A 22,481-nucleotide genomic window follows, 5' to 3' on the forward strand; every position below is an offset into this window, starting at 1 on the left:
CCAGCCCCTTCTCTGTTCCCATTCCAGCACTACAGCCCTCATTCCACGATCACACCCAGTCTTTTTACTTCTCTCCTTTTCCACTACCCCCCCCCCCCCCCCCCCCCATCTCCCCTCCTCCTCCCTGCACATTCCTCAGCAGCACCTCACTGTCCGCCACCCCTACCCTACTGTCCTTCCCCCTCCCCGCCCTAGCCTCCTCCTTACCCCCACCCAGTCGCCACTCCCATCATGCACCGGTGCTGCTGCTCGCAGAGTGGCTAAAGTTGCCTGAGACTGCAGTCGTGTGTGTGTGTGTGTGTGTGTGTGTGTGTGTGTGTGTGTGTGTGTGTGTGTGAATAATATATTTGGGCCAACTATTTGCTCTGTGTTCTCACATTATTAAGCACAGTGGTGTGTGAGGCCTGTCATTGGTTGGCCACTCTTGCATGAGATGTGCGTGTCTGGAAGCAGTGGATTCAGTCTTTATGCCACAGTTATAGGATCTTGAAGCTTCAAGCATTTCATGTTATATTGTGGCATGTGGGACATTGTGAAACTGGTTTGAAATTAATAATGACTTCAGTGATGAACTGCACTATCTGTGATCCATCTTTAACTGTTATCATTTGAACTCATTATCCAGTTCCTAAATTTGGCAGTGGAGGGAAGCTTATAATTGGACATTTGGAGGTGAAGAGGAGTAACATAACACTTTTTTATTAATCTATATCACTGACCCAGTTACTTATAAGACATAGTCAGATAATTGTCACATTCTGGAAGAGCTTCAGCAGAACAGTGAAAATGCTATTGCTGCTGTCCCTGAGGCGAAAGTGCTACGAGTTTGATAAATTGGGCATAGTGCTACATTGGTGTTAATAGTAGCCATTTCCAGCATCTTCTGTGATGAAAGGGTCAGTTCTGCATCAGTCTTATTGTAAATATTTTTTAGGCCAATTTTATTTTGTCTGTTCATTATTAACAGTAATAGCATTGACATGTGTTTTAGAAGATTAATCTTTGTTCATTGTGTAATAAACGTATGTGGAGTTAAACATTGCAAAATAAAGAGCACAGTGTTTAGATCAAAAATAGAGCCTCTAAAAAATTATACACAGTGAATCTTAGTCATTTGAGACAATGGAAATGTCCAATATAGCTGTATAGGGGCAGGTAGGTTAAACATTCTCATTGACAAAGTTGTCTGAGAAGTCCAACAAAATTGGAGACGTAAGAATTGCCAGGTGTGGGATACTGAATGTTGATACTTGCAGTGTCAAAGATTAGGTCTTGCTCTGAGGCATAGTTGAAATTCTTAAATAGTAGAATGACATGCATGGCCAAAGTACTGTTGAAGGGATGGTTGTAGATTGTAATTCTGGTCTTTTTTCCTAATAAAATCTGAAGAAAATTGTGTGGGCTTCTTTGCATTTTAGAAAGCCGCCAATAGACTATATCACCATAAAATAATGATATCTCTTACTGAAATGACAGTGAGTAGTGATGGTACAACTGACAGGTTTTAACAGCCGATTGTCCAGTAGATTGTTTTTTTTTCAGTTAAATGAAACTAGTCTGTCAGGCCATGAATATTAATGTTGTTCACTCACTCTCTGGGTTTGAGTCAATGTGAGACAACAGACTGGGACAAGTTTCTGATACTTACATCAGTTGCATTAATGTTTCACTGAATCTCTGGTTTTGAGTAGTTTTACTTACAAATTTGTTCATTGTTTTCAGTTATACACGAAACATGACTGGGCTGCCAACTTTTTTGTACACTAATAATGTATCTTATTTCAAAAGGACATCAAAAAGGTGTATTTATAAAAATGAAGTATTTTCTAAATTCATGTATTTATTTACTTAAACATTAAATTTGTGTACTTCTGACATTAAACATAAATTTTTGGTCGATACCAAAACTGTAATGACTGATGCTGCGATGTAAATTTATGTTTAAATAAATGAAAAATTAGTTCACTTAAAGTTATTGAAGCTGTCTCTCTCTCACTTGTCGCTGGTTTGCATCAATTGCCTGAACAAATGAAAAATTACTTTATTTAAATTTATTGAAACAATCTCTCTCTCTATCTCTCTCTCTATCTCTCTCTCTCTCACACACACACACACACACACACACACACACACACACACACACACACACACACACAGCTGGTTTGCACTCATCATCAATAATTCAATTTTGGTAAAAGCTGAGATGACATAAACAGAAAGCATACGGGATAACAATATTTTTTAATTGTTTGGTGACTTAATCATTTGTTTATTAAGAATGTACTGCAGCATATCAGGAAAATATTTGTTATCATTCGTTAATTTTCTTTGAATTTCTTCAATTGACAGTTTCAAAATGTGAAAAGCAAATATCAGAATGACAATATCAGCAATGACAGACTGTAAGAGTGAGCCAACAATTATGATTTACACTGAAGTGCAAATGTCGTGGGATAGGGAGACACCATATTGCTTTAAACAATAATAATTTCACATGTCGAGAGAAGCCTCTGTGCTACTAGCAGTCTCAGCCGAGTGGTTAAGGTTTCTGACTAGAAATCAGATTCCCTCTGCACGTACATATGATGGTAGTATTGCATACACAAGGTACCAAAGGCTAGTGCATTGGTGGAGCTGTCATTTGTATTCAGGAGATTCATGTGAAAAGATGTCCAACATTATTATGGCTGCACAATGGGCATTAATAGACTTTGAATGTGGAATCTAGTGGAAGTAGATGCATGGGACATTCCATTTTGGAAATGTTCTGAGATCCACAGTGTCAAAAGTGTGCAAAGAATACCAAATTTCAGGCGTTACCTCTTTACACAATGGCTGATAACCTTCACTTAAAGACTGAGAGCAGCAGCGTTTGCATAGAGTTATCAGTGCTAAGAGCCAAGCAACAGTGCTTGAAATAACCACAGAAATCAATGTGGGATGTATGACACATGTATCCGTTAGGACAGTGCGGTAAAATTTGGTGTTAATGGGCTATGATAACAGGTGACAGATGCAAGTGCCTTTGCTAACACCTTGACATCACCTGCAGCATCTCTCCTAGTCTTGTGACCATCTCGATTGGATCCTAGACTACTGGAAAACCAGGGCGTGGTCAGGTGAGTTCTAATTTCAGTTGGTAAGAACTGATGGTAAGGTTCGAATGCGGTGCAGATCCCATGAAGCTATGGACCCAAGTTGTCAACAAGGCACTAAGAAAGCTGGTGGTGGCTCTGTAATGGTGTGGACTTTGTTTACATGGAATAGACTGGGCCCTGTGGTCCAACTGAACCAATCATTGACTGGAAATGGTTATGTTCAGCTACTTGGAGCCCATTTGCAGCCATTCATGGACTTCATGTTCCCAAACAATGATAGAATTTTTAGGGATGACAATGTGCCATGTCACCGGGCCGCAATAGTTTGCGATTTGTTTGAAGAACGTTCTGGACATTCGAGTGAACGATTTGGCCACCCAGATCACCCAATGTGGATCACAGTGGAAAATCCTGCACTGGGAATATTTTCACAGATATAAATGGCTGTAGAGGCAGCATGGCTCAGTATTTCTGCAGGGGACTTCCAATGACTTGCGGAGTCCATGCCACATTGAGTTGCTGCACTACGCAAGGCAAAAGAAGTCTGAAATCATATTATCAGTATTCCATGATTTTTGACACCTCAGTGTAATAACACCAAAATGATCAATTGTTCCCCAACAGGACTAAATGTGCCAAAGGTCAATGGAATCCTGTTATCGTCCACTGCAGTTCAGAGGAGTACAGACTTTGTGACAGACTATTTACAGTATTGGCAGTATACGGTATAGGCTTAACTGTGAAATTGAAGTACTAATGTGTGAATGGTAATAGTACTTCTTCATACCTATGAAGTACTATTTCTGCTACTTTTCACAAGCTGTGAAATGCAAACAGGTTTGTGAGCAGGGGTGTGATTTGTACATGTGTAGGTGGTGATATAATTTACTGTGCAGTATAACTACTTACCACGCAAATAAACATCTGTTAAATATTGAAGATCTGAATTCAAATGATTTTTAACTTATGATGAGCACAATTTTTCGTTACAACAGAATGCTAGCTGTCATTAAAATTTGACAATTTTTTCTTTCTTTTTCACATTCCCTTGAGCGAAGTTACATGCTCAGTTTTGTACCCCAACGAAACATCAGCTTAATTCCCTATAAGTTTGACAAAATTAGCTGCAGGTTGCATATTGTTTGTTGATTGCATAGGTTCACGACAAGCCTGTTTTGGCATGTGTGCCATTTTCAAGTGGTCGAGTTGACATTACCTTCGTTTATAACATTTTATTCTACATCTAGACGGAGTGACATCCATAAAACATCTTGAAACGTAACTTCTTTTATGTATTATGTTATTAACATAGATCACATATTTACTTCCTATAGAAGAATAATGGTGAAATTAATTTCTTTCCTTTTATTTTTATTTATTTATTTTACAGTAATTACATTATGGATCATTCCAATGTCATTGTAATAGTACTATGAGATTTATCTTATATTATACTTACATCTAGATGGAATGACATCTGTAAATCATCTTAGAATGTATCATATTTTATGGGCTATAAGATGCACCTTAATTTTTATGCAGTTTTTTTTAAATAACATTTTTACCATTTTTATTATTAGATTGAAACCAGATTAAAAAACATTCTTAGCTTATAAAACCGAACTGACCTTTAAAATCTGTGAAAACCATCAGCTGAATTTTCTTCTTCTTCTTCTTCCTCTTCCTCTTCATCATTGTCCTCTTCAACTATAAGATGGTCTTCGCTGCCATCGAGAGCATTACTTATGCCACACTTCTTGAAAGATGTAATAAAAATGTCTTCTCTCACTCCACACCACGACTGATTTATCCACTGACACACTTGTTTGATTGTAAGTCATTTTAAAGCTCCTTCGACATGAATTCATGTTGGGTTTCATCCATCATCCATTTGCTCCATTCCTCTCTCTTATACACTTTAAATGGTTTGTTTATCAAAACATCCAGAGGTTGCAATTGTGAAGTAAATCCTCTTGGAATAACAGAAGGCTCTGTACTTCCCTGTCTCAATTTCTCTTTAACAGAATTTTGCAAATGACTGCTAAACTGATCTAGCACAAGAAGAGAACTCTTCTTCAATAAAGCACCTTTCTTTCCCTCCCACACTCTGTTAATCCATAATTTCATACCATCATCCATTTCATAGCGTCATCCATCCATACCTTGTTATGTATGTGAACAACTGTTACTGGTGGTATTTCAGGAGGTTTTGGCATTGCTTTTCCCTTGAAAATGATCATTGGTTAAGTTTAGTACCGTCAGCACAATGTGAACTGACAACAGAGTAGTGCAGTTTTTTCATATCCACTTGTTTTTATAGTTACAGTTTTAGCACCTTTCATGAAGATAGCTGTTACTCAACACATCAAATGTCAGAGGAGTTTTGTCCGTATTTGCTATTTGGCTAAGTTTCACACTGGTTTTCTTTCTATGTTGGATAATAAAGTGATGGGAAGATAATATTTTCTCTTCATACTTTTGTGCCATTTTCTGAGATATTTTGATTTTGGTTTGCATACTAAGTTTATGATGCTTTATAAACTTATAGCGCCAGCCAACTTCATCCATAAAGTCTGTTGAGTTCCACAATAGTGCTAGCTTACAAGCATGTATTTGAATAATTTTTGTATTAATTCAAATGCCATTTTGCGTACACTTGAATCCATTTCAATGTGTCGACTTCTAATTTTGGCCATTTTACACTCAGTCCTCCATTTGCATGTATAGTCTTCCTCTCTCTCTCTCTCTCTCTCTCTCTCTCTCTCTCTCTCTCTCTCTCTCTCTTTTTATTTTATTTTTTTAGTTCTTCTGTACTAAAATTTGTTTTTTTACTGTTGGTGGAGGGCTGATATGCAGGTCAGCTGCTTTGTTCTCATGTTGACCTGCATATGCTATAACTTTCAATTTATAGCCCACTATCATAAGAATACCTTTTATCTTTTTCAGTTATAAAACTAGCTGTTAACAAAAACATTGTTATGTTATCGATAACACAAATCACTTTCAATTCAAGTTCACCGGCATGGTAGACCGCAATGACATGTCTTAGGCTAGACATATTTATGGGGTTGTGATGGTGGGGCAGAAGGGAGACAGTGTTAGCAAGCTTGTGAATCCCCGCTACTCATGTTTGTTGCCTTGTGTGCACTGCTGATGCCAGTTGAATCATGTTGCCAGGTAGAGATAGGTTTCCTGTGCAATCAAATATATGGCTATTTTTGAGACTGACGGGAATTTTATATTAAACACTGAACATTTTTATATTAATTTAGAGTATAAGATGAACCTGAATTTTGGAGACAACTTTTCAAAGAAAAAAGTGCATCTCATAGTCTGTAAAATTTGGTAAGTTCTGTTATGTATCATGTTGTTGACAAGGCACATATTTACTTTCTATAGAAATTTCATATATATAATTTTTTTTTTTTTTTTTTTTTTGCCGCTTGTAAAATGATGGATTGTTCCAATGGTGCTTTATGTTCACAAGTAAATTATAGGATATTTTTTTTGTCAGAGATATTGCATGTTACATCGATGTGCAGTCATTATGTTATCCATTGTTTTTGTTTATGGTGTTGCGTTACTACGTTAACAACATAGTACATAAAAAGAAATTATGTTCCAAGATATTGTATGGACGTCACTGCATCTAAACATAAATACAGGGTGTGTCAAAAAAATGTATACAGACTTTGAAGCGTCATAGAAAATTTATTTCCCATTCTACAGTGTTAAATTTCTGGAAATGGAAAGCTTAAAGTCCAATTGGAAAAATAAATGTACTTTGCAAATGTGATTAATGTTCAAACTGGTGGCCGTCAGCACCAATACATTTCTGAGTACGAGTCACCATGGATTCCGAACATCGTACCAAAGTGTCCAATGAGATTTCTGCACACACCGCCTGAATCTCATTCCAAAGTGTGTCCAGGTTACGCGATTTACGTTTGTACACCTCATCTTCTACTGTGCCCCATAAGAAGAAATCCAGCGGCATGAGGTCTGGAGAGCATGCAGGAAACTCGATTGGTCCCCTGCATCCTATCCACTGGCCTGGCACATTGTGATCCAGGTATGCTCGTACGTCCCTATGATAGTGTGGTGGGGCACCAGCTTGTTGCAAATAAAACCCATCATTGCCGTATAATGCATGAATGGCAGGGAATATGGAGTCAGCAAGCATTGTTAGGTACGTTTCTCCAGTAACAGTACCTTCAAAGCGGAAAGGCCCAATGAGTGCCCTTGCAGACAAATCACACCACACATTTACACCAGGAAAATTCACAGTCTTTTCAACTGCAATGTGTGGATTATCTTCAGCCCAGTACACACAATAGTGCCTATTGACAGTTCCATTGAGTTTGAATTGGGCTTCATTATGCTACCCAAAAATCCCGGTTCACGTCTCACCATCTCCTGAACCCATTCACAAAATTCTAACCTTCGATCTGGATCGTCGTCACTTAGCTGTTGCACCAGCCTTGGAATGTACACACGAAACTTGCCTTTCTTCAGAATGCGTGGCACACTACTAGCACTTACATTACTCTCACGTGCCACTTGCCTTGAAGATTTTTGAGGTGAACGCTGAAACAATTCCAAGACCGCAGTTGTGGAATCATCACTTGTAGCTGTACGAGGTCGCCCTGATCGACCTTTATGCACATCACACACTGTTCCATGAATTTTGAATTTGTCTTGTAGACGTGTAATTGTTAACCTTGAAGGTGGTTCTGTACCATACTCACTTCTTCACTGTCTTCGAACCGCAGCTACATTCTCAAACTTCCAGCACCACTTAATTATCTGCTTCCACGCTTCAAAGCTCAAACGCACGTCCGCCATGTTGCAGCTACTTCCTTGTCACTGCTGCCACCTGTTGAAGAAACATAACATTACTTTCTCACAGACATTTAACCTTGTAGAACAGGAAATAAATTGTCTATGACAGTTCAAAGTGTGTATACATTTTTTGATGCAACCTGTATTATATAAGACAAAATCTCATAGTACTATTAAATAGACATAGAATAAAATGATTATAAATATAATGTCAACAGGAGCACTTGAAAATGGTGCATGTGCTGAAACAGCTTGTCATGAACCTATGTAATCATCAAGAAATAAACAATTTGCAGCTAATTTTGTTAAAAGTATAAAGAGGATGTCATACTACAACCTTATGCAAGCTGTGGGCCCAGAAGAGATGATGTTATCAACTTAAATTATCCATGCATTAATTACATCTGAAACAACCTAAACTTCAGTAATGAATTAATCAATTTTAAATGATGACAGGAGAATTAATATATTCAGTACATAATTAAGTGAACACACATGCTTATTTTAACTTTGGCATACCCCTTGAGATGTTATCACATATGCCTGGGGTTGGGGTTTTCCTTTGGGGCTATATGAACCCCATTTGTGTACACTACTTTAATTTAACCAATGGAAGTACTACAGACTAGTTTCACTGAGGAATGAATGGGTAGCCCAGTCAACTAAAACAGTAAAGGGAGGGTTCATTTGAAAGACCCAATACATCTTTCACCATCTGTAACATCAGTTTCCTTATGTTTTGTAAATTTTAATTTTGACATCAAAATTGTGCAAAATTAATAATGTTTTATTTTGAAATTTATTGTTAAAATTCTATATAAAGTGACGCAGCGATGCTGCGAGAGGTCGGTCGGTCAGTCAGTCAGTGTTTTGTTTACGTGTGGTGTGTGCAGTTCGGTTGTCAACTAATGTAAATAAGTTTTGTGAAGCTTGAGACTTTAGTGTTCAGTCATCAATGAACCTCAGGCAAACGAAATTTAAGTTAAATGTTAATGATCTGAGGAGAGTGTACGATCATATTTCATGGTATTGATGCAATTCGGGGTGGGTCACATGTGACTTTGGTTTATCTGAAATTTTCGTTATCTGAACCGGCCGCCGTCCCGATCATTTAGGATAAACGGGAGTTTACTGTACAACTTTTATGTCGAGAGATTTACAAATAACCAACTAAAAGTCAGACAAAACATAGCAGAGTTACCAGATAAAAACAAGGATAAAATACCAGTACAGACGCAGTTAAAAAAAGACAGATGGCCGTGGCCAGGTGAGTACTTCGAATGTGATTTACAGAGCCAATCAGCAACACATTAAAATCTCACACCCAATATCATACAAAATCTTAAAACACTCACCTCATTACGAGTTAAAAATAGAGGGCAGGTCCCGTGGGAGACCCACGTCTACCCTCAGGTCATCATATAAAACACACTTAATTAAAATACGTTGTGCCCAAAGCTGTGTTCCACATCTGTGATACACTAGGGTTTCTCACGATGAAAGAGAAAGCCATGTATCAGTGGGCAGTTTTTCACTCCAAGCCCTCTAAGGGCTACTAATTCAGCTCATCATGGTCAGGAGGTAAAACCCCCTCACATCCAGCCACTGAGCCTTCCACCATCATATAGTTTTCTGGGAAACATATGTGGTTACAATCTGCAGGTAACAGCAAGCAGGTGGTGGAAGAGAGCAAGCCTCGTTGGCAGCCCACCACATCAACAAGTTCATTTCCTTGGATCCCCGTGTACCTGCAGAAAATGAGGAGAATGCTCTGGACTTTTTGCACCTTACTATGTTCTGGGTACATCTGACGAGTAGCAAGAAGGGCACTTTGGGAATCAGAGCCAGTGATGAATTTCTTACTATGATACCATCACACTGCTCTAGTGCCCTCAGGACAGCAAACAATTTTGCACAGTAAAATGAAAACAATTCTGGGAGTACTACCTGAGAACAATATCAGTGAACATGATGGAGCAGCTAATGAAAACCCCCTGCTTAGACCCATCTGTGTTAACACCAATAAAATTCATTTGGAAGTTTAAAATCTCATAAAATTGAAGTTTAAAAACACAATCTGAGGTGGTAACTCTGTAGTAGCCAGTGGGTCCTCTACTCCATCTCTGGCTGTGGACTTTAATGTCCTCCACATGTAATAACTCAAGGATCTCCCTCACTCAAATCCCAAATGGCTTTGTTGCCCACAGGCAGTTGTGGAATAACATTCCTGTGGCAGTTGGGCAATTGAGGTGGAAACAGCCCTGTATGCTTGGCATACCACAAGAAGACATTGAACAGACAGTGGAGGCTCAGCCTCGGCACACAGGCAAGCAACTGGACTCGTGAAATAAGCGCCTGTTGACAGTCTTAATATCCTCATGGTGTACCTTATCGTGGATTTTGAGATATGAAGGTCTGGCTGATCTATAAATCTGACATCCTTATTCAACCCATGGTCATGTTAAGGCTTTATAGAGTTGGAGCAGACGTGCCTTGTCAACCCCCCAAGACGTATGACACGTTTAAGGATGATTAAAGTGTTAAAGCATCTAAGTTTTAATTCTTTAAATAATGGCAGCCACATAGCCCCTCATCAAAAACAAGGCCCAGATACTTCATCTTTTCTATAAGAGTGAGAACAGTATCCCCCAGTTTCAAAACAGGTAAATTAAAAAGAGAGTGCAAGCAATTAAAATCAACACTAACAATTTTCTCCAAAGAGAATTTAAACCTGTGCTGTTTGACAATTTCTCCAACTGCCTGGTCATCAAATGAAATAATGGAGTGGCTGTTGCAAGGTTGGAGGATGCACAGAAGATGGAGGAGTCATCCACAAACAAGGAATACTGTATGCAACTTCTCACCAAGAACGTAATACTGCTCATTGCTTTGGTGAATGCCATTATACTTGGAACACTCTCTTGAGGGATGCTGCTCTCCTGCTTAAAATGGTCAGTCAGTATTAGTGACCTGCTCAGTAATATTAATAAAACCTCAGATTCTCTGCAGATTATGCAGATATCTCTAATGAAGTATCTGAGAAAAGATGTTCAAATATTCGGAATTGTTGAGTCATAATTTCTGCTTTTCAGTGAGCGGTCTCCTTTAATCCAAAAGTATTTTTAGTTTGGTAGAACTTTCCTACAACATTTGTACAAATATTCAGGCAGATCTTAATAAGATTTCAAAATTGTACAGAGATTAGCAACTTACTTTAAATGCCAAGTAAAGCAGTTATTCACTTCATAAAATGCAAAAACATAGCATGCAATGCAGTCTGTCTACAAGGGGATTGCATCCAAAACATTTGTGTGAGCCATCCTAGAATATTGTGTTAGTTTTCAATTAATTAAGGAATTCAATATTCATTGTATTTGCACAGCCCTAATTTTAAACTAGTGTTGCAACAGTTGCAGTGCTAATTCACAGTTTTTTTGTTCTAACTTGTACACCTGCTTTTGCATGTCTGTTGGAAGTAAAGCCTTTCTGAGCTGGAGAAGATGGAATATTATCCTGTGCGAGTGAGGGGCAGGTTCGATCACTCACGTGAGCTGTATTTGGGGCCTCGATCACTTATTGTGGATGGAGATGCAGCAAATCAAGGTAGTCTTATGTCACAAAATACCAAAGGACAGTCTGGAGGATACTGTGTGGTGACACCTTTCATGCTAAGTGACAGAAAGTAAGTTTTACATGTATAATAAATGTTTCTCTTACAGAGATTGAAAATAGTATAGAAAAAGACAGGGTGAGTGTATTTAAATTGTAGTTGATCTTATAAGGATATTGTGAGGTTTGAAAACTTAAATTTGTATTAGAAGTAATCCAGTAGAGCACTAATGGCTCATTAGTCTCAGAAATCAATACTACAAATTTATATGAAAGAAATATGTTAGGCATTGTATGTAGATATATGAAGCAAGGCACCTAATAGCTCTTGCAGTTGTAAATTTTTTTTACAGATTCATTTATGTGTTGTCATAATATAGCTGGTGTAGCTGATAAAAAAGTAATGGCTTTATTTTACAGCAGAAATGTAAGTGTACTACAAACCTACTTTCACCTTATTAGGCCATTTTGTTTTATAGTTCCACGATTCTAGTGAACCGTGGGTGGGTTCCCAGTAAACAGAAAAATCCAGGAACCAGAGAAGCTGGTCAGATAGAAGGAGACCTGGAGCTTACTGGACTTGTCAGGCTAAGTGAAAAAAGAGCTCCTTTCATGCCTGCCAATAAACCAGATGCATGGTTCTACAGGTAAGGAATGTAGTACTTTATGCACACATTCACCTTTCAGTGAGTCATGTAGTCCGAACCATTGTTTGTAATTAATTGAAGTGTAATCATACATTTTATTACAGTGAAATATTGGTCCTAGGATAACAGTATCTAAGTACAATTTTAATTAAAATGCCAGTGATATTCCCACAGCTCCCTATTGATAATGCTACTGTTTACTCTCCCTCCTTTCCTCTTCCTCCCTCCCTCCCTCCACCCCCTTCTCCTCCCTTGCCTCTTACCATTTAACTAAATGCTGATCATAATTGTAATAATGACCAAGTGAGATGGCTTAGTGGCTAAGACACAAAACCAGAGCTGAATCCAGCACTTTGGTTGTGGGGGAGTTAGGGGTAGGGGCTGATCCCTTGGAATTTTGTGTCACCTTGCTGTCTCCCAAGTTCTCTTGAGTAACAGGAGTAATGGAGGTGGGCGAAGGTGGGAGGGGGCGCTATTCACTGTGTCAGTAGTATTTCATAAGCTACGTATACTTTCAGGGTTGTGCCAAATGATAAGCTTCTCAAGAAGCTGAGTTTGAGTTCAGAAGACTTGGGCTCATTGAGCTAGGGGCTGATCAGTTCCACCAGACCTGCATTACAGTAAACTTAGGGGGTGGGTCTGTAACCATAACTGAGAACAAGTATATGTCACTTAACACCATGAATCATTAGGATAGTACATACTGTTATGTATTCTGCAGCTAGCCTACAGTAAAGTTCAGTAGTTTTTCTTCTGGAGAAGGTCAAGTGGTTACTACAACTGTTGTGACAGTGCCACGACATTTAACAGTGCCGCCACGACAGTACGCGCAAACGGCGATAGAGGCGCTCCGCAACTCGGCTGAGCGCGGGAGCACCACCTAGCTACGAATGGCGCCGGCCGGATGTCACGGCACGGCAGTCGAATAAGAGATACATGAGTTGTTATCATGTAACGAGCTATTGTTCCTAAGTGAGTGTGTTTGAATATCCACACAATTATTGGTGATTAAAGGTTATAACACTTTCTGGCGAAGAGGATGGGATATTTTCACTGTGTTGTTGATTTGTGTGTTCGTGACGGGGCAGACATGGAACAGCTTATGCAAGCGCTCATTGAACAACAAACACAGCTGACAGCTGCTATTCAGGCATTGTCGACGTCGCTTACTCATCGTCTGTCTTCCTCTTCTCCGCCTCCATTCCCTCCTTACGACGAGGCCGCTGAAGATTGGGAGGATTATGAGAAGCGTTTGTGGCAACACTTCTTGGCTTTCGGCATTGTCGATGCTCCTATGTGTAAGTCGTTATTTCTATCTTGGATTTCCCCACGGCTCTATCAGCTGCTATCTCAGTTAACCCCCCTGTGGGAACCTGCCTCTCTGTCCTTCCAAGAAATGTGTGACTTATTGTCTAACTATTACCGAAAAAACACCCACTTTGTTGCCGCCCACGTGGCGTTCTACCGGTGTCGTAAACAGCCCCATCAATCTTACCGGGCTTGGGCGGCGGAACTACACGGTCTGAGTAGGAAATGTCAGTTTGTCACGGACACTCATCATGAGTGTTATGCTGATTCAATGGTTAGGGATGCTATTCTATGGCTTGCTCCTGTTAAAGAAGTTCGGCAACGTGCCCTACAACTGCCAAACCCGTCGTTGTCGGAAGTTGTAAGCATCGCTCAATCCTTTGAAGTGTCTCACGCTGCTGGCGCGCAAATAGACGCGTGGTGTGATGTAGGCGCTGTACAGTCAAATTTCGACACGGACAATTTGCCTGTTTCACAGGAGAACGAAGATGTGGCGGTGGTTCACTCGCGTAAACGACGTCACGTTGGGCCGCAACGCTCGCAGCGACAACAGCAACCACAGAAGCAGGTTCGTTCTGCACTTCCTTCTTGTCCACGTTGTTTCATACAGCATGGCAGGGCCGCGTGTCCAAAACGTTGGGCCACATGTAATTCATGTAGGAAAAAAGGCTACATTGCTTCTGTGTGTCAGTCCCCTAAAGTTCTTGTCGACGAGGACGAGGCATCGGACATGGATGTTAACTGTGTGCTTTCTCAAACAAATAAGTTGTTTGTTACTGTTCTTGTTCTGGATAAAGTCATTCGCATGCAAGTGGACACTGGCTCTGCAGTAACTCTCATTAATTCTCGCACTTATTTGGAGTTGAGCTCCCCTCCCTTGTCTCCAGTTACGCGAAATCTGAGAACTTATAATAAACAGAAAATTCCTATCATTGGCCAGTTTGATACATCCACTGCCTACAAGTCTGTTGTTAGGCCTCTCACGTTTTATGTGGTGGATCATGCGGGCACTGAAAACCTGTTTGGTTATGATGCTTTCCAGTTGTTCGGGTTCTCCATTGATGATGATGTGCACCTCATATCTGAGGATATTCCGTATCAACAGCTGGATGGATTGTGTTCTGAATTTTCGTCCATGTTCTCTGCTGGTCTGGGTCGTGCCAAGGATTTTGAAGCCCACATTACTCTTAAACCTACAGCTCGCCCTAAGTTTTTCCGGGCACGCCCTATTCCGGTTGCGTTGCGTGCACCTGTCAAGGCTGAGATAGACAGGTTAACAGCTTCAGGGATTCTCCTTCCTGATACCTCCAGCACATGGGCATCGCCAATCGTGGTGGTTTCTAAATGAAACGGGAGTCGGCGATTGTGTGGTGATTTTAAAGCCACTGTCAACACTCAGAGCCTCATTGACACTTATCCTCTTCCCCTTCCTGAGGAGTTATTTACCAAGCTCGCTGGGGGCCAGTTCTTTTCCAAACTTGACTTATCGGAGGCGTACCATCAGTTGCCATTGGATGCTTCTTCCAAGGAATTTCTCGTCATCAACACTCCTTGTGGGTTGTATCAGTACCAGCGGTTGCCATTTGGTGTCGCTAGCGCGCCGGCCATTTTTCAGCGGTTTTTGGAACAGCTCACGGCTTCCGTTCCCGGCTGCATAAACTATCTGGATGACATTGTTGTCACGGGGGCCTCCACTGAGGAGCACCTTCGCAATTTGCGTTCACTGTTTCGGGTTTTGCTTTCGGCTGGGTTGAGGTGCAATCTGGACAAGTCACAGTTCTTCCAACCCTCCATTGTGTATCTTGGTTTCCACTTGTCCCGTGAGGGTATACGTCCTCTACGTCAGCACGGTGCGGCCATTAACACTCTACCCCGGCCATCTACGGTCAAAGTACTTCAGGCGTTTCTAGGCAAGATTGCTTATTATCACAAATTCATTCCATCCGCAGTGGCGGTAGCTCATCCTCTGCATCAGCTGTTACACAAAAACGTCCCTATCTGTTGGTCCGATGAGTGTGAGCAGGCTTTTGTCCGCCTGAAGGCTCATTTGCAGTCGGCGCCTTGTCTTGCCACATTCCGTCCGGGTCAGCATTTGTTTCTGGCGACTGATGCGTCACAGTATGGCCTAGGGGCTGTTCTTGTCGGAACGACCCATCGCCTATGCTTCCAGGACCATCAACGATGCGCAACGGCGTTACTCTCAAATCGAAAAGGAGGTGCTCGCTATTATTTATACTCTAAAAAAGTTCAGCGTTTTTTTGTATGGTTCTAAGTTTCACCTCATCACCGACCACAAGCCACTGGTCTCTGTTCAGCCCATTGGCGTCGCTTCCGGATAAGGCAGCTCACCGCCTGCAACGTTGGGCCTTACATTTGTCTCGTTTTCACTATGAGATTCACTATCGCCCCATGACCCAGCACGCCAATGCTGACACATTGTCGCGATTGCCGATGGGCCCCGACCCGGTTTTCGATCGTGATGAACTACTCTGTTTCCACACTGATGAGGAAGAACGTCGTGCGGTCAAGGGTTTTCCACTTACAGGTTCTCAGGTCGCGTCGGCTACTGCGCGGGACCCAGTCCTGCGTCAGGTGATCGGTTTTGTTCAACGGGGTTGGCCAGACAGGACCAAGGGCAGGGCATCGGATCCCCTTCGCAACTGCCATGCCTTGCGCCTTCGTCTGTCTGTTCGTGATGGTGGTGTTCTTCTGGCCACGGATGGCGCATCTCCACGGGTCGTGGTGCCAGCCTCTCTTCGCAAAGATGTTCTCAAACTGTTGCATGAAGGCCATTGGGGTATTTCTCGGACTAAGTCCCTGGCCTGCAGGCACATTTATTGGCCCGGTATTGATTCGGACATCGCCCACATGGTTGCTGCGTGTGGTCAGTGTGCTCAACAACTGGCTGCACCTCGTACAATGCCCTCTCCGTGGCCTGATCCGGCGCAGCCATGGGAACGGGTGCACACTGACTTTGCCAGCCCCTTCCTCGGTACTTATTGGCTACTGTTGATTGATGCCTTCTCGAAGTTTCCGTTTGTTGTTTGATATCCGTCGCCCACCACTGCAGCGGCGACGCTGGCTTTGTCCAAAATCTTTGCGCTAGAGGGTCTTCCATCCACGATCGTCACGGACAATGGCCCTCAGTTCTCTTCGCAGGCCTTCCGTGATTTTTGTACTGGACAAGGGATTCATCATGTTACAGCACCGCCCTTCCATCCGCAATCGAATGAGGAGGTTGAGCGCCTTGTCCGCACTTTCAAAAGCCAGATGAAAAAATTCCTTAGTGATTTTTCCACAGATGATGCTCTGCTGCAATTTCTGAGTTCTTATCGCTTCACGCCTCTGGGTGATCGCAGCCCTGCTGAACTCTTGCATGGCCGCCAACTGCGCACTCTACTGCACCTGCTTCACCCTGTCAGGCCTTGTGCTGTGTCCCCTAGTGCGGGAAAATACTCGGTGAGCGCCGACGTGTGGGCACGAGGGTATGGATCTCGCCCTAAATGGATTCCAGGGGTGGTCAAGGCTCTTCGCAACCACCGGCTTTGTGAAATACGTACAGACGACGGCATGGTTGTTCGCCATTACGACCAGATGCGCCCACGAGTGGTGGCCATGCCGGTGCCACCGCCCCTTCCTTCGCCTCCACCAGCCCGAGAAGCCAGTCCTGTCGCTGCTGTCGATCTACCATACGTGTTGATGCAGCCGGCGTCGCTACCGCTTCCGAGTACGCCGGAACCAGCCCCAGTCGCGACGCCGCCTTCTCCGGGACCCATCTCGCTGGAGCACACCCCCAGGTCCACGACACCTATGGATGGTGCTCCGGAGTTTTCACCCATCATCTCGTCCAGGAGGCACGTTCCACGCACGAGCTTCCGTCCTGGACATTTTTGACCATACTCTCGTGTCTCTCCGCAGGATCTTCTCGAGGCCTCACAAGAGGCCATGGATGTCTCCGCACTGTCCATGTCTCCAAGGAAGTGAGTGGTTTTTTTTTTTTCTTCAAGGGGGGAAAAGTGTTGTGACAGTGCCATGACATTTAACAGTGTCGCCACGACAGTACGCACAAACGGCGATAGAGGCACTCCGCAACTCGGCTGAGTGCGGGAGCGCCACCTAGCTACGATTGGCGCCAGCCGGATGTCACGGCACGGCAGTCGAATAAGAGATACTGAGTTGTTATCATGTAACGAGCTATTGTTCCTAAGTGAGTGTGTTTGAATATCCACACAATTATTGGTGATTAAAGGTTATAACAACAACACATATAAAATATGAATAAAGTTCAGTAAAACTCTTTAATATTGAATTCTTAACTTGGAAGCAGTCAATGTTCACATGAATGTCGATATATTTATATGGTACTATCACAGAACACAATAACTGTTTATCACTTTGAACATTACTGAATGATAAACTTTGTTACACAATTCTAACTAATAATACTAGCTAATTGCCAGATCTCCAGATCTGAACTAAGATGATGCTGCTATCATAGTCAGCTATCAATGAGTGGACAAGCGACACTGTGCTCTGACATAAGTAGACTTCCAGCAGTGATGGCATACCGAACATCTGGAGGGTGTGTCTTCTCTGACATCTCTCCTTCGTGGTTATGTCTGGAAATGACTGACTGTAGCTTGTGGCTCCATTGTAAGGTACCAACATTAGCCTAGGGCCTCACTCTTTGGACACCACCACACATACCTCCATAAAAATCCTCTTGTCTTCAGTGTGCATTATGCATCAATTGATGGTGGATTTTGAGTCAAAACATTCATTAGCAGACAATTTGTGGGGCATGTGATACACCCCAGTTACTATGAGCTGTTAAAAATGATGCACAAATTATTAGTAAAAATATCATCACAGGAAGCTACCAATTTTGCCAAAACAGGGTAATGGGGGGAATATCCTGTTGTAGCAGAACTATACTGTACCCTTAAGTGTTGTGGCAGTGTGGTAATGAGAAGCAACAGTACACAGAAACTAGAGATCTTTAGAAGTATGAAGAGGTTACTGAAGCATGGAGGAGTCCTGTTATCTTCCAGAAAGAGAAGACAGTCAAAGAATAAAAGGTAAATAGGTGCATATCATTTGCTGATGCAGAAGAAGACACACAAGTTTCTTCATCCACCACATTTGTAATATTTCTTGTGTGCAGAGGCCTTCATTGCACACACTGTGATATGGAATGTACATTTATCTGCCCCAGGAGCAAATTGTGTAGTGCCTCATTGTGTCACCAGAAGACACACAGTGCTTTACTTCAGTGCTTGTATGTGTTTGTGGGAGGGGTTGGGGGGTGGGTGTCATTTTCTGGTGAAGACCTCATGCTCAACTCTCCCTCTTCCAGTTACTGCCCCCTGATACAAGTGGAACATCAACCAGATGGGTGTGCATAAGGCTGTGAACTCCACATGTAAATAAACACAAGCTCCATAGGTGAGATGCTGGACGCATGTTCAACCGGTGTGTAATCTAGATTCTATAATTTAGCAATGTACTGTCTTGTACCTCTGTATGGTTACCTTACAGCTGTCTCCTCTTCCATCCCCCTCCTGCCCCCCAACCCCCTCCCCCCTTCCTTCCTTCAATTGTGAGATGGCCTACAGTACGTCTTGAAATATAATATTCATGAATAGCCCCAAAAAGGGACTTTTGATGACATCTTACCAAATCTTTACTCAGAAATAGAGTTAGTGGTAGGCTGTCAAGCAGAAACAGGCAAGAGTGTTGTGTCCATACAAATGTGTTTTAAATGTAACAGTATGTTAATTATATTGTGTGCATGTTTCGATATACTTTCTTATGTTCATACTTTGTGTCTATCACTGCTACATTCAGCACTTCGTAAGTCTTAATGTGACTGCTGATTGCTCAGGAAGAGTGACTGCCTGTTGCAACTATGTGCTAATATGCAGGTAGCAGAGGTTTACAGTTTTTACCAGAGAAATTTGTTTGTGTGAATTTCTCCATTGCTCTTTTGACGTTCATGTACTCTCCATTGCTCTTTTGACCAACACGTACTCCAAATGTAGTACCTCTCAATTTTGAAAAGGTTTTTGGGTCTCATTTTTATGTTTATCACACTTTAAGGACTACAGCCATTGGATATGGCCTAAATCCATTGGATATATTAAATTTTTTCACCTAGATGACATGCAGAGGGGACTGTACATATCTGTTCCAGTCTGCAAGGCTGTTCTGTGGTATCAACTGAACTGTGAATGCACTGTTCACAGCTCAACTTGGTCATCATATCTTAAAATTGCCATGCCGTTAACCATAAGATGAGCTCTACCATCTCCATCTTCAAATTAATGATCTACCAAAACTGCACAATATCAAACAATGGGAACTCCATGTAGAAATATGAACTATGTAGGAAAATACAATTGGTACTTGTTGTAAAGAAGACGTGTTAAGATGCAGATAGGCACAATTAAAAGACACTTACATAAAGCTTTTGGCCACAGCCTTCATTAGTAAAACACACACACACACACACACACACACACACACACACACACCATTCATACACACAAGCAAGCACACCTCATGCACAGATGACTGCCAACTCCAGCATCTCAGGTTGGAATGTAACTATCAAGTGGAACGCAAGCTGCAATCTTGAGGATGCGGGGAAGGGATAGTAGTATATGGTGTGGAGAGTGAGACAAACACTGTGCGCAGGGACTAGAATGCCAACAGGTGCAGCATCGGGAGATTGCGAGGCAGGAAGGTGGGGGAAAAAGGTGGGAAAAAACAGGAGATGAGTAAGGTAAGGTTGGCAGATTTGTTGGCAGAGCAGAGCAAATAACAGGGTGGGAGATGAGAATGGGGAGAAAGTGATTAGATGGGGGCAGGGAGGGAGGGAGGACTGTTGGGTGAGTGACAGTATGTTACTGTAGTTTGGGGGTGGGATAGTTATGGGAGCGGAGAAAGAAAAAAACTCCAATATGTGCAGTTCAGAAAATCATGTGGTGAATGGAAGGATCTGGATGGCTTTGGTAGTAAAGCAGCCATTAAAATCTGCAGCCCATCAAAACATTGGCATAGGAGGGTGCGATGTGGGCACCCATGGCCGTGCTACAGATTTGTGTATGTATCTTCCCTTCAGAGGAGAAGTAGTTGTGGTTTAGGACACAGTTTGTAAGGTAACTTTATTCTAGCCCGCAGCTACTTCTCCTTTGAAGCCCCCAGGGGCTCAGCATTCATTTGCTGAGTACGGGCTTGGCGACCCCGGGGTCCTGAGCTGGGGACTGGTCGGCGCCGCCAGTCTCCTGTCACCGTAACCGCCGGACATGCTTCAGCGACCACCGTATGGCGCGGCGGTGGAATGTTGTGTGCTGCAGTGAATGGTAATCTTGGCTTGACCGCCTGGATTGCGAGGAAGGCCAACCTCTATAAAAACCCCTCAATCTTCCGGTGTGCTCCGCGCCTATGAGATGCATGGCTGTTGAGGTGGAACAGTCGCAAGCGGGCAACCTCTGGGGCACCTGCCGCTCCCCAGTTGTATAAGGCTTACTCAGGCACGCGGGGCTCTGTCTGAGCGGACCTTTAGTTCCCTAGCTGCTCGTGGGACCGCAATGGACCCTTCGACCTCTACATTTCCCCCTACCAGTGGCTTGGGTGGGCTACTGGTAGGAAAACACACCCCATCGAAGAAGCGACTTCGTGCTGCGAGTCCTCCAGCGCCTAGTGTTGATCGAGATTTATCAGACTGTCGTAACAGAGCACATGCTGATAATCAGAATGTGTTTTTGATTATTAAACGGAAGGAGGGTAGCTTTGAGAGGGTTTCTCCCTTTTACATCCACAAGGGTCTTGAGGGAATTGCAGGAACACTTAAATCTGTGAAGCGACTGCGCAATGGGACTCTGTTAGTTGAGACATATAGTTCCCGTCAAGTCACTTCTCTTCAGCAAGCAACCTGTCTCGGTGAGTATGCTATCGAGACCGAGCTCCACTCCACTCTGAACTACAGTAAGGGTGTTGTGACATGTAGGGACTTGGTGGATATCCCCACCGACGAGTTAAAATCTGAATGGGCTGATGAAGGTATTGTTGACGTGCAGCATATTATGAAACGAGTCGATGGGGACCTAGTGAAATCCGACTCGTTTATTCTCACGTTCAGTTGCCCACGACTCCCAGAGCATGTTAAAGCGGGGTTCTTACGTTTGCCAGTAAGGCCATATTTCCCCAACCCAATGCGCTGCTTTAAATGTCAGCGCTTTGGGCATACTACATTGGGTTGCAATGGGATAGCCACTTGTGGTAAATGTGGTCAGCCTGCCCATGAAGGAGCTGATTGTTCATTGCCTGTGAAGTGCGTGAATTGCTCTGGGAGTCACCCTGTCTGGAGCCGGGTCTGCCCCATCTATCTCGACGAACGGAAGATACAGGAGATTAAAACATCTAAGCGCATCCCCTATGGTGAGGCCAAGAAGCTCTTTAAGGCCATGCAACCTCCTGTGTTTATTACATCTTTCGCTTCCGCTCTGAAAAAACCGGTACAAATGGCCACTGTTGCTACGCAAACGGAGGTTGCTAGTGTTAGCACTAATACCTGCGTTTGCCAGTGCACTTGTGCTGCTGCGCTTGTTTTGCAACCTGCGGCTCTCCCCGCAACATCGGACAAGGCTGTGGTTGCTGACATTGGGGTACTTCCTCCCTCTCCCCATATGGGGCCTTCTGCCCAGGCGAGTAATGCTCCACCTGTTGACAAGGCTCTGCATTCTAAGCCCCCCAAGACAAAGACGCCGAAGCTGAAGGTTTTGCCACCTGAGGAGACTAGTCAGGGTCGGTCCGATGACGAGGCCATTGTACTGTCTGATATCTCCCGTGGGTCGTCATCGGAGCTGATGGACATTGACGTCGACCGGGGGCGATCTTCTCGCCCCAGGAATAAATCTCCGGCCAGTACGGGCTCTCCTCCAAAGCACAGAGGCAGGGTGAGAGTTCAGCCACC

General features: G+C 42.9%; 1 protein-coding gene across 3 annotated transcripts in view; it reads left to right on the forward strand.

Moving 5' to 3' along the window:
* Positions 1-22,481, forward strand: part of LOC124713078 (surfeit locus protein 1) — a 76,988-nt gene that overhangs the window by 19,612 nt on the left and 34,895 nt on the right. Inside the window, exons 4-6 of one of the 3 annotated variants that reach the window (XR_007005630.1) lie at positions 11,422-11,622; positions 12,029-12,196; positions 18,861-18,976. Coding sequence is in view for 2 of the 3 variants with exons in the window: in XM_047242922.1 (XP_047098878.1) it covers positions 11,422-11,622; positions 12,029-12,196; positions 18,861-18,909 (418 nt within the window). In the remaining variant the exon portion in view is untranslated. The remainder of the gene's footprint in view (positions 1-11,421; positions 11,623-12,028; positions 12,197-18,860; positions 18,977-22,481) is intronic. The other 2 variants (XM_047242922.1, XM_047242921.1) reach the window with 2 other exon arrangements.

The sequence above is a fragment of the Schistocerca piceifrons genome, chromosome 1 (assembly GCF_021461385.2).
Source record: "Schistocerca piceifrons isolate TAMUIC-IGC-003096 chromosome 1, iqSchPice1.1, whole genome shotgun sequence".
NCBI lineage: Eukaryota > Metazoa > Arthropoda > Insecta > Orthoptera > Acrididae > Schistocerca > Schistocerca piceifrons.